Below are 18,389 nucleotides of genomic sequence, written 5' to 3'. Positions count from 1 at the left end.
CCCACCCTCTCCTTTCCCCAGTGTCCACAAATCTTTCGTCTCTGTCTGCATCTCCACTGCTGCCCTGAAAATAGGTTCATCAGTACCGTTTTTCTAGACTGCATATATATGTGTTAATATATGGTATTTGTTTCTCTCTCTCTAACTTACTTGGCTCTAGGTTCATCCTGGAACTGACTCAAATGCATTCTCCTTAATGGCCCAAAGAGCTCATTATTAGTTGTACTGAGAATACTATACAAGTATTTTTATAAAACAGGCTATAATATACACTAAAAAGCAGCCCAAGTCTTGGTAACAAATATCCTTAGTAACAGGGCTGGAATAAGAATTCCTGTTGATGTGGCAGGATGACAGAGTAGTGTCTCTAAGTTGAGAACTCACAGAAGGCAGAGTTCCAGCGGAGCACTCAGGACAGAGCCCAGCACACAGTGTGTGCCCAGGAAACAGGACACTGCCTAGAAGCAGAGCTCAAGGACCAGAAAGGGGGAGAAAGGGCGGGCCGACTCTCTTCAGAATAATCGAAGGTACAAAGAAAGCAGTGTGCCAGGAAGCACTTTAACACGTGGTAGAAGTTTTAGTACTAAAGGAGTCACTTTAAGTCCTTAAGCTTTTCAGAAGGAAATGGCCAGTATTTATCAAAAATTTAAATACTCTTTAAGGTAACCTAGCAATTCAACTTCTATAAAACTATCCTAAAGAAATATTTCATATGTCCAAAAAGTGTATATAAACAGGATGGCCACTACAGCTATCTGTAATAATTTTAAAAGATTTTTTAAAGATAGCCCCAAGGTTCCACTAATAGATAAGGAATAATTAAATAATTTATCATTCACCCAAACTATGTATGGAAATATCATGCAATCACCAAAAAGAATGAGCTATATTCCTATGAAATGACCTGAAAAGATCACTCAGACTATTAAGTGGGAAAAGTTAAGTCAGTAAAATAATCCTATTGTGCAAAACAAAATAAATATATATAGACACATACACGCAGAGAGGGAACTAGAAGAACACATCCTAAATTGACAGTGGAAACAGGAATTTAAAGATGACGGGAAAAGTAAGGATTTTCACTCTTCATTCTGTAATAAATCTTTGACCATGAGAATGTATTCCTAAACTACCTGTGAAATTAGTAAAGACTTAATACCAAGAGTTACTAAAAATAAGAACTACAGTAAATGAATGCTGCCACTTCCACCTTCAAAGAAGAGAGATTTGAGATAAGGAGAGGATTTTGGATGATGGTTTGAAATCCTCTCCAAAAAGGATCATCTTTCCCCACAGACTTTGCACTTCAATTCATCTTAAAGTTGGCTCTGTTTTTCAAAATGAAATAGGTGCCATGCATTAAAACAGATTTATTAAAATAGGCCTCTGCCTAACAATCACAGCCTCTCAAAACTCCACAAGCAATACCTTCTGGCATAGAGGAAATCCTTCCCTGAAACCGTCTGCTGAGATCATAAACCCAAGCTATTCCATTCTGTGCAGAATGCATCGCGTCACTCCTAGCATCAACAAGACACTACATCTCAAATAAGGTACCATTTTGTAAGTATTTAATCTTCAGGATAAGATCTATCGTAGTCTGGTTAAGTAGACAATGGCCATTATAGCTTGCCTTCTCTAACGATTTTGGCTTTTTTCTTAATTTATGTTCTATCACTGTCTTCCACCTGAACGCTATAGTTTTTACTTACTCAACACTCTATGTTTAGCCTACTTTCTCCTTGTGGCTTAAGAGCACAGCATTTCTACAAAATCTGTTTTTAATCTTGTAAAGAACCACACTGTATCAAAAACACAAATTAAATGTTCTTAGATAGTCATCAAAAGCAAACTTTTGTTCCTCAAAAGACACTATTAAGAACACTAAAAGACAAGATACAACTAGGAAGAAAGTACTGGAAAATACATACCCAATACAGAATGCATTATGCTCGGTATAAAATACTCTTATAATTCAACAAAACCAAAATAATGAAGCGCAGAATCTATGAGCAAGACATTTCACCAACAAAGACATGCGGATGGCAAGTAAGCACATGAAAAGGCTCTCAACATTACTAGAGAAATGCAAGTTAAGATCGCAAGGACACCACCGCACGGCCACTACCTGGGTAGCCACAGCTACAATTTTAAAAGGCTGAGGATCCTGAGTGTTGATGAAGATGCAGAGCAGCTGGAATTCTCACTTATCGCTAATGACAAAGCAAAGCCGCACAGCCACTTTGGAAAACAGATTAGCAATTTCTCATTCAAGTTAAACATGAATTTACCGTATGACCCAGGAATTCCACTCTCAATAATATTAACAATATTAATTAAAAGAAAATAAAACATCTGTCCATAGAAAGACCTGCAACCAAATAGTCTTAGCAGCTTTAATAACAGCAGCAAACTTGGAAGAAACCATATATCCATCAACCTGTAAATTGCTAAAACAAGCTGCAGTACATCCATACAAGGAATGGCCACTCAGCAATAAAAATGAACTGTCACACAAAGGACAACATAGATGAATCTCAAAATGCTTCCATTATGCTAAGTGAAAGAAGCCAGACATGTTAAGACTACAAGCTATACCATTCTATCTGTTCGAGTCTCGAGAAGGCAAAACTTCGCACACGGGTGGGTGTAAGGGGAGCAGAGATCAACTGCCAAAACGTATGAGACACTTCTGGAGTGACGGAAACGCCCGGTGTGGTGTCTGTGGGGGGGTCACACAGCTGCACGCCTCCGTCAGATTTCATAAACTTAAAGCATCTACTATATGTCCATTTTACCTCTGTAAAGCTGACAAAAATATATTCTTTTTGAGGCATTTTTCAAAATGCTCCATTGATATTTTTAAGAAAAAAAGGAGGAAGTTCTCTTTCTCTGAGAAACATGGGTGAGGCAATGGAGCTTATCAGTTGACTACGCTTCTCTTCCTTTCATACATTCCATGTATCGGGGAGAAAGAGAAACAGAAATATTTATCACTAATAAGAGCACACACCTGTTCTGTTTGGAAGGCACCTGCCAACATCTGGAGAAGGCCTGCCCAGCGTGGGGAGGGGAGTGTCCTGGGAATAACACACCTGGCTGGCCAGCACCCTGGGAAGGAGAGGGCTGTTCCCAGGCGCTCTGCAGCACCTCCGCCCCTCCCCTGCAGGTCCCCGAATCAGTCTCCAGTCCCCTTCCACCGCCTCACTCCCCTCCCTGTCCCCTTCTCTCTCGGAATGTCTCTTCTACCCTTTCTCAGCCCAAGAGCCGGAACTGTTCACAAAGATCAGCATAAAATGGTATTGTGGGTTTCTTCCTGACTAAAAATTAAGAAATGGTCTTTGTCGTTCCCTTCATCTTCTACAAAGGAAATAACAATCACCAGTAATAGCTGGCGAGAACTGCTAACCTTCTGGTGTTTAATCTTTTCTATCTGCCACACAGGCTTCCCAGGTGGCAGAGCGGTAAAGAATCCACCTGCCAATGCAGGAGACTCAGGTTCAATCCCTGGGTCAAGAAGATCCCCTGGAGAGGAGAACGGCACCCCACTCCAGTGTTCCTGACTGGGAAATCCCATGGACAGAGGAGACTGGTGGGCTTACAGTCCACAGGGTCACAAAAAGGCAGATGATGACTGAAGTGACGGAACAAGGACGCAACTGTAGCATCACACCTACACTTCTTAGGACACACGTGCCTTCTCACTGGTACTAGACACCCTTCCCTACTGCAGGGACACTCCTGGGAACAGCATCCAAAGCCCAGTGACTTCTGCATCCCCGGGGCCTGGCCGTTCTTAGCCCACAACAAGCACTCAACTTAGCGTCAGGGAATCAAAGAGACCCCACACAATGATCAAACACCTTACTCCTGTTAGTATACCCTTTCCTCCCCATGTGACTCCTCTTGGCGTCTTTGTTGTCGTTTTAAATCTAACAGTGATTATCTCTGGGGATAAGGGAACATTCTACATGGCCTTCCGTTAACATTTGGATTTCTACACAAAGAGCATTAGTTTTCTCAGCAGGAAAGGAGAAAATAGGAAACAGAAAATTTCTTTTAATTTCCAAGTGACTGAGAAAGTGCTGGCAGGGGGAGTCGGTGGGGAGGGGCTGTCCTCCAACCCTCAGCAGCCTCTTCCTGCTTCTCATGTGGACCATGTTAAGGGGAATGGATGCAACCCGTCTCGTCAGCTGCCTAATAAGGAAGCAATCGAATACCGCCCTGTCCACCAAGCCCGATACACACAACCGCACCACACTCTGGAAATCCTCGGCGGTGCTATTTGAGGTCTTTTATACTACGTTAAAGGGCGTCACGACAGATCAAGAAAGCATGACTGTGCCGAGTGAGGCAATGCTCGTGGCAGCAGCTGTCTTCCAATTACACATGCACCTAAGGCAGGAGCTCCTCCATACACTCTAATACCAACCTCACCATATTTAATGTATTAAAACATAGAAACATCTCAGAGTACTACATACCTGTGGATTTTCCAAACGTTTTAAATATTCTTCAAATGACCCTTCTATAAACTGCAAAAAGGGAAAAAGGCCTATTAGAAATCCACCAAAAGTTAATCTCTTCACTGTGAATTACTGAATTTTTACACAAACCTTGGAAATAATAGTTATATATATACACACACACACAGAAAAAAATCCAATTATGAAAATATGTACCAAATATTAAGAAAACATCCTAAAGATACAGCAGAATTTAAGAAGGAAACACTGTCGGGAAGCATTTCCTGGACAGGGTCTGGAGGGTGGGCGGCACCCTGTGAGGAGGAGGCAGTGGGGAGGAATCACCTGCGCAGCCAGAGTGGGGTGAGCACACCTGCCTGTGGCTGGAGCAGAGGCAGGACCAGCAGGCCGAGGGAGGGGGCAGTGCCAGGTCACGGCAGGTGACGTCAACAGAGAATTTACATGATTATAGCAGCACTTAAAGACTAACTGGGTAAAGGCCAACGCTTAGAAGAGAGCTAAAGACAGATGCAAGGGCTAAGAAATATTAGTTTCCTAACAAATATGAATAGTCATTGTCTCAGATCAATTATACTAAAAACAAAGACAAGAACTAATAATGCTAAAGATATTTTGAAGAATCAACAACATTTTTCTAATCCAGCTTGTCTCATTGTTATTTTAACAAAAACACAAAAAAATTCTGATTTGATTCAAGCTATATGATTACATTTTTTGCTTTTCTCATAGCAGTTGCACTAATTTAATTGAGAAAGCTCTAAAAGACATTCATCTGAAATACCAATTTCAATTTTATTTCAATTAAAGTCTCGGTTAATTTAGCAAAGTGATATACTTAAAAACATTAAAATATACTGCTTGGTCTATAAAAATCTTTTAAATGCCCTTTTTTTAAGACAGAGATTAATTATTTTATAGATGATATACTCTAATTTCCAAAAGTATCCTAAGTTTAAATACATACTTGCACTAACACAGCCACATATTTGAAATATTCCACCAATCAGAGGCTACTGTTCTCTATTAGTTTATTATTTACAGAATTTAAAAAAATAAAACAACCCCACAGAAACATTCAAAGTTGCAAAAGACTTAAGCTGTGGTCTGACACAAGCCTCCATCCAACTGATTCTTCTTAATAATCAGAAACTACTTACCTAGGCCCTGACTAAACATTTTCAACAAAAAGGCACACCCTTCGACCCTAGACTTTTTTCCACTTCTGGTCAATTGAAACTGGTAGAGGTAGTCATTGTAAAGAAAGTGAAACTTTCCCCCTCAGAACTTTCAACTTCTGATCGTAGCGCCTAAGACTGTAAGAGCTGAATCAAGATATGCAAAGCACTTTAAACAATGCTGCTGACATTTCCACTACTGATAACAGAGCTTTACCCTCTGGAGCCAATATTAACTAATTCACTTGTAGTTTCTTCAAACAGTTAAAAACTATCTACCCTACCTTCCTCTCTGCCATAATACTCTCTTATCTAGCCTCCACATTACCAGCTTTTTAAAATAAGACAAGTTTTCAAATCTTCTGATCAAGCAGGCTCTCCTTCCTGGAATATATTACTCTTCTTCTTAAAACATGGCATCCAGAAAAATGTCACCAGTAATAAAATTTTGCTTAAAAATAGGAATTCCAACCCAAGAGCACCTTTAAACACTATTTACCTATTAAGTCTTAGAACTGAGTTACATGCAAAGTGTCAATGTTCTTTTGGCAGTCAGCGGGGAGAAAATACCACTAAAGATTGTCAGATGGTAATTCTACATCATAAAACCAATAACCAGTACGTCTTACAAGGCTTTCAATGTAAAGTGAAAATAGGTCACCGTGGTATCTATTTCACAGCCTACTACATACTAAGGAAATTACAGTCAGTTGATAAGATATTCTGTACTAATTAACTATACTACATTCTATTAACTACTAATCATTATTTATATAATTACAATATTCTGATACGTGGTTCATAATGATGAACCCTGTAAATTAAAAATCTATAAATACCTCTTGATAAAATCAGAGGCTCAACATTAGCTATGCTCAGTGTATTTCTTATACTCCAAGGTCTGCAATTTTTTTACAGTTCACAGGGGGTCACCAATCACGGAAACCAGTAGCCTCCCTCATCATGTCAGACAAGACTCCATAGTAATATGCTCAGGTCCTGCCCAAGTCACCCTTCCAGCCTCCACGGCTGTGATCCATCTGTCACAGAAGCTTTCTAAATGTCTGAATAAATGAACACAAGATGACCTTTAAAAAACAAAAAATCACAGCTGACTATGGATTTGAATTTGAATTCAAAAAAGCAGTTCATTTTTATAAGGTTTATCTTCATAACCTACAATCCGATTCAACCTGCGAAATTCCCACTAGACCACTCAAATGGGTATCGTGTACCTCTAAGTCAAGGCACCGTTACATGGTTAAAATCATCAATCACCTCTTCGAATCTCTCCCGGTTCTCCCGAAGGTAATGAATGCAGGCCATCCTGACTTCACCATGGCGAGACTGGGAGTGCAGCACCTGTGGGGAGAGCAGCACACGCGCAAGCCCTGTCAGAAGACGCTGCAAGGGTGCGGCCCACCTTCCACACCCAACACAGCCTCACCACCAACAGACGGCAGTCTCCATTTCCCCTTCCGTCATTTCTAACTCTGCGCTCACTCTCACCTCTCCCACTCACCTGGGAGCTGACACACCACGTGCCAGCAACAGTGCCTCTTAATCCAGAGGTCACTCGATGGAGAGCTTGTCACCATTTTCCCTTGAGGTCACTGAGACCACGCCTTTGGGGAAATCTTTGCAAGCTTACACTTTCCTCTCCCGGCCACCCCTCTACTATTACTTCACTTGTCACAAAGCAGAGCTGACACAATCCCCGCCACGCAGCGCTCAGCTCCAACCTCAGCTTGTTGGAAGAGAGAACGAAGAGGTGACTTCAACAAAAAAATAAGTCTTTGAGGCTTTCTGCCCGTAATAGAGAAATTGCTTTTTCCCAGTAACTTTGAATTACTTGCCTTATGTATAAATGTAAGTCCACCGTGGTTTGAGAAAAATTAAGGCACTCATTCTCAAATCCTCAGCTTACACGATTCGGGAAAGAACATCCAGGGAGCAGCACAGAGGATGCAATCGTGTTTCTGTGTGTTTTCATCCCAATGGCTTTCAAACGTGCTCTTCTGCCCCAAATCTTAAAGCACCAACTGAAATAAGCCATACTACGAAAATGATCCACACCCTCTCACTCTGCAGCCTCCGCTGTCTTCTGTTAAACAACTAGTTCAACCAAAGAATAACTTACTGGCATTTTGCCTCTTAATAAAAGTCTAAAGCTTTGTTTTGAAACCCTTTGGCCAGTCTCTAATACTTTACCATGCTAAAAAAAAAAGGAGATTAAAACTGTTTTCTACTACTAGGTGTCTTAAACGAAGGTGCTCCTGCTTCCCTACAAGGTCAAGGTAGGAGGGAAAAAACTGACATTTAAAATAACATCTCAAAACTACTATCCAGGCTCTTGAGAATTTCTATTATTATAAAGCCACTCTAAGAGTTACAGTTTCAACTGAGTGAGTCTCCCTTATGTTCAGGGTGAGCAGAGAATTCAGGAAAAGGGAAGCTCCGGTTGCACCTGCTACAGGTCTCTCTGGATAACAGCCAAGGCTCATTTATACCCACGGAACCAAGAGGCGCAATTGCCTGGAGAGCTAGCAGGTCCCCTTACATTCAATTCAGATACTCTGACGATGCACTAACTGAGGTTAGCAATGCAGCATACTAGCTGGCTTTCAGCTTAACAAGTATGCGAACACTGCTGTCTTTAGGAACTACAAAAAAGCATTCATCCTTACTGGAAGGACTATCCAAATGCAAAAATCACCACCACACAATTTTTTTGCCCATTCAACACATGACATTTAGTAACATTTCCTTCACAGAAGCTACGCTAGACGCTATTATGAATCAACATATTAGTCTGAGTAAACCAGTGTCATCCGATAGGGCATTTCTGCCATTAGCACAGTGAAGCTAGTCTTATAGCCATTTACCTAGCAACAGGTGGCAGACATAAGTGAATAAAGCTTATGATTTTACAACAAACACAATGACAGGCATGTTTTTTTCTCCTTTAACAAACATTTCACTAGCACATGAAATCTGAACCCATTACTCAGAAGTAAAATTCTCAGTACGAGGTGCCCAGGGTGCTGGGGCTTTATAGAGCAAAGGAATGTCAAGAGAAAGGAGGCTAAATCACAACTGTTGAAAAGCAAGTTCAAGGGCACTCAGGAAAAATTCAAATGGTATGACAAATATCTTTGCAAATCATTACATACAAGAAAATAACCTAGAAATAGGAGGCTTTCCAATCTTAGGGCAGACAGATAATAAACAGAGAAAGGCTGAGACACTCTGCTTCACCAAGCCCTCTAAGAGGGCCCTATTTTTAGCTCCAGGGCCACAGAGCTGATTCAGGTCAGGCCTCCTGCAGGCCACAGGCCAGAAGCGTAAAAAGGGAAGGGGTTATTTAAATCAGGTAATTTGGAGGGGAAGACTCTGGCTAAATCAAGTCTCTCCCCCTGCATTTTCCCCGCCAAAGGCTGCCATTTAGATCACTTACTGTGACTCCCTGGTAGAAATGGTAGTTATTCTAATATTACTGGAGAAATTGTTGGCAAAAAGTAAATCCTTTGTGCACACTGTTGAAGGGCAGCCTGAGGATGCCGTTACTTCCCTCCCCACCACCAACACACACGCCACCTTTGGCCATGAAGACTACACCTGTGGTCCATGTCTACCGAAGAACAGAGTTTGCTCCAAGAGTCACCGCAACAAACTTTCTATAAGCTCAGTGTACTAAAAGTCAGCCTTCCGTAAGTGGAAGGGACATTCCCTCACGCCTAATTTAAATCCCATCACAGTGAGATATAATAAAATGCATTAACTATTGTTAGCAATGAGCTCTTCGTGTAACCAGCTAGCTATTGTTCATTTCTACTTAAAAAGAGAGTCTATACAATCGAGTTTGCCAATTACCTGTGGTATGTAGTTCTGAAACCAGCCACACCTTTCTGCTTCAATATAAACTATGATGTGTATAATCCAACTCCAAATAAGCACCATACTTCTCGTATTTCTATTTGCTTCCACCTCTTTCCTTACCAAACTCTTGCTAGAGCCAATAATATGTTTCAATAGGGATTGAATTCACTTCCACATCTTCCCTCTGCTTCTGGAGGTGATGAGGAGACTCAGGAGGCTGAGGCGGATGAAGCAGGACAGATGGTGATCCCGAAAACTCAACAATGGGACAGACTGTTTACCTACTAATAGTAAAGACTGGGATCTGTTTGTGTAAACATCTCCCAAAGCAACATTAGAACATCTTAAAAAATTCCAAAAATAAGAGAAATCAATTGAACTGAAAAAGACACAGCTCAGTTTGGGGAGCTTTGCGAAGAATGAATGACAATGCCAGCCGCAAAATGCAAAGGTTTGGACCAGCTACACCAATTTCTTGTTTCCAAAAAAAAAAAAAAGAATATCTTATGCTACTGATGTGAAAACGAGGGCCTTTGGAAAATAAGTGGCAGGCCTTTGGACTTTGAAAAAAAACAATAGACTGGTCTATAGATGTTTAGGAAAACATTTACTCACAAAAAGAAATTCCGAAAGCTACTTAGCATTAAAAAGGGTGAGAGAAACAGAAAAACTCCAAAGGGGGGCAGGAGAGGAAAGGGGTAGATCTTAGGCCAAAGGAAAGCAAAGGAAAACGGTAGGAAATACACACCAGGACAGCAATATGAAATTTATGTCCAACTAATTCAACAGCTATTTCTTAATACAGGATGGATCTGGGTGGCTGCATACCTACCAACTACAGTGTTACATAATAGGGAATAAGCTCTCTTACCAAAAAAATAAATCAGAAACATCCTCCCAAGGACTATATTACAAAGTGATTTTAATCAGTAAGGGGGAAAAATTCGGCCAAAGACCTAAAGGACCCCAGATACAGTCTTCCTTCCCACTAGCAACTTTAAAACACTTTTTCTAAGTCAATTATTTGTTTTTAGTTCACCTACACTGCCTTGCAGGACATTAAAACAAGGTGAAATCTACTCAAAGACAATTCTGTGCAAACATTCTACATTTTCTAAAGTCTGGTTTTCCCAAACTGCACATTTCCCCCACTCCTGACTCAGGCGGACATCCGCGGGCTTGGCTACCCCACGCTCCAAAGTCCAGTAACCGGGCGGGGCGGGGGGGGGGGGGTGGATCATGATCCCACGAGTCGAGTCTGGTGCACCACCTCCTCTAGTAAACATTCTGCTTACTGGTGTGAACGCTGTGCTTGTAAAGCCAAAAGGGGAGGCGAAAAACAGCATTTCGCCAAGTTCCCACCCCTTCAGCTAGGGTGCAGACTCTCCGGCAGGCCTCACGGGCTAGCTTCAACTCATTACCTCTTCGCCAGGAGGGACGACACCCAGATCATTTACAGGTTTTTAAGTTTCGATTCGGAGCTCCCAGTCCCAGGGCAGCGTCCGGTTCCGGGGCGACAATGGGCCGCTGTGACGCCTGCGGGGCCACGCGCAGCCCGGGTTGAGGGGGGGCGGGCAGCCCGCCCGCCACTTCCCACCCGGCCCCCCGCCGATCGCCCCCTCCGGCCCCCGCCCCGTTACCTGCTCCGCCACGGCTCGGAACAAGCACGACCCGTCCTTGGCGACCAGTTTCCGATACAAGCCCAGGGTCCGCAGATAGGCGTCCATGGGAGTCGCGTCCTCGCGGGGCGCCGCGCCGCCCCGGTCGCCGCCGTCGGGGGCGCCGACGGCAGCCTCCATGTTGCCGGTCGCACAGCAGGCCCGGCGCGGCGCGGGCTAGCTCCACATGGCCGCGCCGCCGGCTCCTGGACGCCCCGGCCGGGGGCGGGCAGCGGCTGGGGCTCGGGCTCGGGCTCGGGCTCCGGCTCGCGCTGGGCGGGCGGCGGCAGGCGGCGGCGGCGGCCCGAGGCGGCGGTCCGCGCGCATAGGGAGCCCTGCCTAGTGCATGGCCGGGCGCACGCGGCTGCCTCCCGCGGGGCCACGCGCCCGGGGGAAACGAGGCGGGGAATTCACCAAAACCCGCAAGCGAGCAGTCACTTGACGCGGGCCTCGCCGCCCGGCTCAGCCACTGGGGCCCCGGGGTCCCGCCCCCCCACACACACACAAGTTTCCTCGCCAGACCCGGCGGAAGCGAGGAAACCCCCGCAACCCGAGCGCGCCGGCCCAGACTCTTGGTGAAAGCGAGGCCTGTGGGCCCCACACCGGGAGCCGAAGAAGCCGAGAGAGAAAGGCGCGGCCTGACCGTCTCCCCACCTCGCAGGAGGGCGCCGGAGGGGCGGGGAGTGGGCGGGGGCGCCCGGCGGGAGGGCAGCACCCTCGCAGCCCAGAATGTGTTTTCGCTTTCGGCCCCGACCGCGGAGAGGACGGCGGGAGGTGTAGTTTGGGCAGCGGCAGGAAGTCGGCCTGCGGCGGGCGGGGACGCGCTGCTGGCCTACCCGGCGGGGGGAGGCGCCCGGGAGGCGCGCGGACTACAAGTCCCTACAGCGCGGCCGCCGCCGCCGCCCGGAGCCGGCTTCACGCTTCCCGGGCACCGCGCGTCCTCCAGCAGGCCGAGGGTCTGCGCGGAGACCTGCGCGCGCCGCCCCGCCCGGCCGGCCGCCCGCCCTCTGCGCCGCGGGCCTGCGGGATGTGCGCGCGCTCTGCGTGCGTGGAGTTGCCAGGGACACGGAGGCCGCTGGGTCGGCCCTTTGTGTATTTCCAAACAGAGGGCGCACCTGTCTGCTCCCCTCCCCCCCGGCCTCTTCCCCTGACGTTTCCATGGAGGTGGCTTTAACGGCTTAAGCAGAAAATAGACCTAATTGGCGAAGGCTCCTGGAACTCGCATCGTGCGGGGCGATACAGGCTGTCCATAAATCAGCCGTGGACTGCTGATTTCTATTCGAGACTAGAAGTACAGCTCTGGCGGTATATCGCAAGATGATGCCTTTGCCACAAACATTTTGGTTCACCCTGCCACTATAGCTGCCCACCCCAGCACAAAGGGGTGTCGCTAGTCGGAAAAACTTAAGATTTTTTTTTTTTTCCTTTTTAGAAAACCATCTTGTAATTAATTGTTGGATAACGTGCTGGACGTGCCCTGGGATCCAGCGGTGTTTGCTGGAGGATTCCTGTTCAGCTTCCCACCCTGAGAAGTTGAATGAGAGTGTATGCCTTTAGAACCTAGAATTTATCCGGCTTGTTTTTGTGACACCAGAATTTTATTTTTATTCAAGTACAACAGCATCTGGTATCCCAATCTTTTAAATACACGGTTAATCATAAAATCTGCTCTTGAAGCCATGGTGCGGCAGGGTGGGGCTGGGGAGATGGAAGAATTACTGTAGATGTAGACATGTGGTCAAACAGATTCTTTGGAATGGGGGGCAAGGCAGGCCAGATGGTGAGAGTCCAGTGCAAATTACTGAAAATTCTATTTGAGAAATCTGTTTTCAGTATTTGGTGCAAACAATGACTCGTGTGTTCACTCTCCTTGGAACGTTTAGATTTGATTTCTTAAGGTTTAAAAATTCAAATATCCAATGGTGCTGTTTTTAGAGAAAGCAAAAAAAGGATTCTGACCTAAATGAATTTTCTTGTCCCACTATTGAATTTTGTACATTTTGTAGAGAAATACACTGCAGAATCCCTTTTAGAAAAACCTAGTTTCAAGTCAAACCTGTTGCTTTTCCTTCTTTAATATATATATAATTTAAAACATACGATTGCACTCTCATTCCACTCAGAAAGAACTGCCCAGTTTTACCACTACTTACAATATGGCACTTTCTTTTTATAAACAATGACTTGCCTTTTAAACCCACAGAGGAATGGAAAGTAAAAGTGAAAGTGAAGTCCCTCAGTCCTGTCCAACTCTTTGCGACCCCATGGACTATAGCCCACCAGGTTCCTCTGTCCATGGGATTTCCCAGGCAAGAATACTGGAGTGGGTTGCCATTTCCTTCTCCAGAGGATCTTCCCAACCCAGGGATCGAACCTGGGTCTCCCACATTGCCAGCAGACGCTTTACCATCTGAGCCACCAGGGAAAACCCGGAAAGTAAAGTAATATCTAAAGAATAGCTTAAGTATTGAATTCTTAAAATAAGTAGATTCTGTAGTATTAATAAGCAACAGACTTTCTTATATGCCAAAAGAAAACCATGCCTTTCCTTACATTTATGTAATTTAGAAATAAGAGTTCTGAAGCTAATCTCCAAATCAATAGGTATTTATGGGAAATCTACTGTGTCTAGCATGCTAGACAACTGCATTCCTAATTATCTTGAGAACATATTAGAAATATATTTCCAGGGGCCTCACGTTTGAAAATTTATCAAACCTTATTTTGTAATTGAAATGTTCATGACTACATTGTTCGTGATTACATTAATTTTTAGAAGTCATTAAAAAGCTTTGCTCACCTTTTATATGTGCAGTAATTTCATTTTGAGTGGCTAATAGTGTTTCAAGCATATTTTCTATTTTAAGCCTTATCTATTTTTTAATGGAATATCACTATGTTTTTTAAGCCCCCAGATTCCTTTGAAACACTTTGAAAAGGAAACCAAATACATCATTAACACTATAATGTCTTTATTTTCCATTACAAACATGTAATTCACTCACAATTGTGCAAATAAATAAATACAATCATTTAAATAAGTACTCTAGTTGACACTACAGTTGACTTAACAGTATTTTTTAAATGAATCATTAAACACTAACAAAACAGAGGCTCTAATCAGAATTCATCACCATTCTATGTAATCTTATAAAAATATGGTTTATTATCAGAATACTAGAAGAATAACACATTTCCAGTCATTTGTACACTTGATGTCCTGACAAAATTACTTATTATCCTCATTCCTGCTGAATGAGTGCAGATCAGCCTCACTCTAAACTGCCTGCTTCTGCTTCCAAAATTAGAAGTAAAACACCTGTTGTATCTGACCAGGGGGCCTGTTTAAGGAAATCCTTTAGGTATTTTGAGACCTGATCCCAGACAGACCCTCTGTATGCCAAATCCCCAAATATAGCTCCCTGTTTAGGCAACATTAAAGGATCCTATGACTTTAAACTGAACCAATGCTTGTAGAAATTCACTTGCTAAATTAATCTCTGAAAGTTTTCAAGAAACTACATCTGACTGACCATGTTCACTCTGAGGAAGCCGTTTCTGATTAGCAAAAGTGAAGAGCAGACAATTTCATCAAATATAATCTGAAGGAACGAAATTAGTCATCCCAGGCAAATGTGTCAACTGTTTTTCTTGTACACAGTTAAATACCTCAAGTCTGTTTGCTCTGACAAACTTTGGAGCTAATAATTGTAGCTGGTGAAATTTTTTTGTTTTAAAAATGATAGATTTTCTGCAGTTTTTTTTTCCAATAAAAAGGTGTTATGGTGGTGGTGTTTAGTCACTCAGTTGTGTCCAACTCTGCGACCCCATAGGCTGTAGCCCACCAGGCTCCTTTGTCCATGGTATTTCCCAGGTAAGAATGCTTCAGTGGGTTGACATTTCCTTCTCCAAGTAGGCATTCTCCAGTATTCATTTACGGTAGGCATTCTCAAAGATGGCCCCCAATGATTCCTGCCTCCTGATATTCACTCTCCTATATAGTCGCCTCCACTTTATAGCAGGATTGGTCTCTGTGATCAATAGAATAGAGCAAATTGTACAAATTTAATATATTGCTGCTGAGATCAGGTTATAAGAGATGTTTTTGGTTGTTCTCTTATATTTCCTCTTTTGTGGGTGACTCACTCTAGCGAAAGCTGGTTGCTATGGGGAAAACTTAGAAGTTCTCCTGGTGGGGAACCGGAGCCTCAGCCAACAGCCACGTAAGTCAGCTTTGAAGTGAGTCCTCCAACCCAATCAAGCTTTCAGATGACTGCAACTCCATGAGAAACCCCTCATCCAGCCAAGGTCTGAGATTATTTTTTTCTTTGAATTCAACCCCTGCCCCCACCCCCATCCCCTACCAAGGATGCAACCCAAGCCCTGCCAGTGAAAGCGCAGAGCCCTAACCACTGGACCACCAGGGAATTCCCCAGGGCTGAGCTTCTTAACTCTAAGATTCTTGATCTCACAAGCTATGTGAGTTAATGCATATTTCTTGTGTTAAGCTCCTAAATGTTAGAATAACATTCCCAAAGTAAGTAAGACAAACATAACACCCCATTGTTTCTCTTTACTACGTGTGTATGTCACTTCAGTTGTGTCCAGCTCTTTGTGACCCCACGGACTGTAGCTCGCCAGGCTCCTCTGTTCATGGGATTTCCCAGCAAGAATCCTGGAATGGGTTGCCATTCCCTTCCCCAGGAGATCTTCCCAACCCAGGGATCAAACACATTGCAGGTAGATTCTTTACCCACTGAGCCACCTGGGAAGCCCCTTTACTAGGTAGACATAGAATACATGTCAATAATTCATGAAAATAATCACTAATTTAATATCTTTTGTGCTAAGCAAAGTTGCCAGTAAGCAGATTTTTTTTTTAATTCATAAAATCCTTTACAAAATACAAAATCCTAAGAAAGTCTGAGGTTTATTGCCACATAACATTTGGGTTTGTTTTCTACAAAAATTCAAGTAATTAAATCCTACAAAAAACCTATTTTCAAAAAAAGAACTATTTCTCTCAGACCCTATGTGCTAGGCTAACTGTCCTCTAGCTTACACTTTGTTGCTCCTGAATATTACCTGCATGGTCCTGCACACATTTCCTACCTTGGAACTAAATGTGACCGTGTCACTACTCTAGGCCAATGAGATGCGAACAGAATCCATGAGTTTAACTTTCAGTCTGTTTGTGTTAGCTGCTCAGTCATGTCTGAGCAAGTTTGTGACCCCATGTATATGCAGCCCGCCAGGCTTCTCTTTCATGGGATTCTCCAGGCAAGAATACTGGAGCGGGTAGGCATTCGCTTTTCCGGGGTTATCTTCCTGAGCTGGGGACTGAACCCTGGTCTTCTGCATTGCAGGCAGATTCTTTACCGTCTGAGCCACCAGCAAAGCCCTTAACTCCTAGTTCATTTCCTTAAAGGTGAAGCCTCCTGCCCTCGACAGTCTTCCCTGCTTTTCTTCTGCTCATTTGAAAACATGGTTGAAACAAAGCCAACACTAACTACAAAGACAACACTCTTAAGAGAACAGATGAAGAAGCTGAAAGAAAACAGAGTCCTTCAATGCTTCAAGGCCGGAAGGCGTGGACTGTTTTATGAGAGAAAAATGAACTTACTTAACCAAGCATTTTTTGTTGTTGTTCTTGTTACAACTTGTCTATGTATCCTGGCATGTTTTTCTTTCAATATTAAATAATGGTGAGTGAAAGTTGCTCAGTCGTGTCCAACTCTTTGTGACCCCATGGACTATACAGTTCATGGAATTCTCCAGGCCAGAATACTGGAGTGGGTAGCCTTTTCTTCTCCAGGGGATTTTCCCAACCCAAGGATCGAACCCAGGTCTCCCATATTGCAGGCAATTCTTTACCAGCTGAACCACCAGGGAAGCCCAAGAACACTGGAGTGGGTAGCCTATCCTTTCTCCAATGGATCTTCCTGACCCAGGAATTGAACACAGGGTCTCCTGCATTGCAGGCAGATTCTTTACCCACAGAGCTATTTGGGGCCAAATAGAATTTAATTTACAAGAGTTACTTCCCTTAGTTGCACAGAACATTTTTTTTTTTCCTAGAAAGTTCGAAAAATTTTCTTTTTCTGAAAATTTGGGAATCCCAAATGTTAAAGGACTTTCAAAAAGGTTTCCTGATGTTATTTCTTCATCACCAATCCATATTCGCCTTCAGCTGCCACGTTGCCACTGTTGGCTACCTCCTCATTGTGAAACAGAATGAACTGAGTCCATGCTAACCCCAGAGCTCAGACTGTAGTCCTGACACCCTATTTCCAGTGTGATTGGAGGAGTCAAACTATGGTTTAGTTTCTCTCAGCAGCTGTCACTTCCTTATGAGGTCAGCACATTGCTATGTTCAAGTTGCAAAGACAAAAAACCTCACAATAGACTGAGGCTCTTATACAGCTAGTCAGAGTCCACCATCTCTGTAAATAAACCCCACCTATTTTCAGCCTTATACCACTCCTTTAACTCATCTCATAGCGTGCGTGCTTAGTCATGTCTGACTCTGTGACTCCGTGGACAGTAGCTGCCAGGCTCCTCTGTCCACGGGATTCTCTAGGCAAGGATCCTGGAATGGGTTGCCATGCCCTCCTCCAGGGGATCTTCCCCACCCAGGGATCACACTTGCGGCTCTTGTGTCTCCTGAATTGGCAGGTGGATTCTTCAGCACTGCACCACCTGGGAAGGCCCTCCTTTCACTACCACTTCTCAATTCTCACTCTGACCCAAGCAAATTTACAAAGTCACCTTACAAGGAATTTACTATGTCTTCCCAGTGTGCAATGGTAAACTTTTTGTAGGCTTGCAGAATTTATGATTATTTTGTATTTCCCACGTGTCTAAGAGTGTATTCGCTTTTATATATTCAGATCAGCAGTTTAATAAATAGTCATTAAATATTTTCCTGTGTTTCCAATAAATCTCTCAGTGAGAAAAACATTTTACATGAAAGTGTAGGGATTTCTCTGGTGGTCCAGTGGTTCCATGCTCCCAATGCAGAGGGCTTGGGTTCAATCCCTGGTCAGGGAACTAGATCCCACATGCCACAACTAAAAATCACACACGCCGCAATGAAGATCAAAGATCCCGAGTGCCTCAATTAAGGCGGGTACAGCCAAATAAATAAATAATTTTTTTTTAAAGAAAAGAAAACGTATAATTCTGGAACC

At 43.6% G+C, this 18,389-nt stretch overlaps 1 protein-coding gene and 1 long non-coding RNA gene across 4 annotated transcripts in view; one reads left to right on the top strand and one right to left on the bottom strand.

Moving 5' to 3' along the window:
* Window positions 1–11,950, bottom strand: part of OTUD4 (OTU deubiquitinase 4) — a 42,912-nt gene extending 30,962 nt beyond the window's left edge. The window contains exons 1-3 of the mRNA XM_069556779.1: window positions 11,182–11,950; window positions 6,941–7,024; window positions 4,485–4,535 (exon numbers count right to left, since the gene is read on the bottom strand). Of these exons, the coding sequence (XP_069412880.1) occupies window positions 4,485–4,535; window positions 6,941–7,024; window positions 11,182–11,340 (294 nt within the window). The 5' untranslated portion in view covers window positions 11,341–11,950. The remainder of the gene's footprint in view (window positions 1–4,484; window positions 4,536–6,940; window positions 7,025–11,181) is intronic.
* Window positions 10,903–16,919, top strand: LOC138422188 (uncharacterized). 3 transcript variants are annotated; one of them, XR_011249782.1, is made up of 5 exons: window positions 10,903–11,000; window positions 12,632–12,826; window positions 15,351–15,507; window positions 15,798–15,939; window positions 16,628–16,919. It is a non-coding gene; the product is annotated as an uncharacterized lncRNA (long non-coding RNA). The 3 variants fall into 3 exon arrangements; XR_011249783.1 differs by having other exon boundaries at window positions 10,905–11,000; window positions 12,632–12,744; XR_011249784.1 differs by lacking the exon at window positions 12,632–12,826 and having other exon boundaries at window positions 10,919–11,000.
* The last annotated feature ends 1,470 nt before the right edge of the window (window positions 16,920–18,389 follow it).

The sequence above is a fragment of the Ovis canadensis genome, chromosome 17 (genome assembly GCF_042477335.2).
Source record: "Ovis canadensis isolate MfBH-ARS-UI-01 breed Bighorn chromosome 17, ARS-UI_OviCan_v2, whole genome shotgun sequence".
NCBI classification, from domain to species: Eukaryota; Metazoa; Chordata; class Mammalia; order Artiodactyla; family Bovidae; genus Ovis; species Ovis canadensis.
This window is presented reverse-complemented; position numbering and strand designations above follow the sequence as displayed.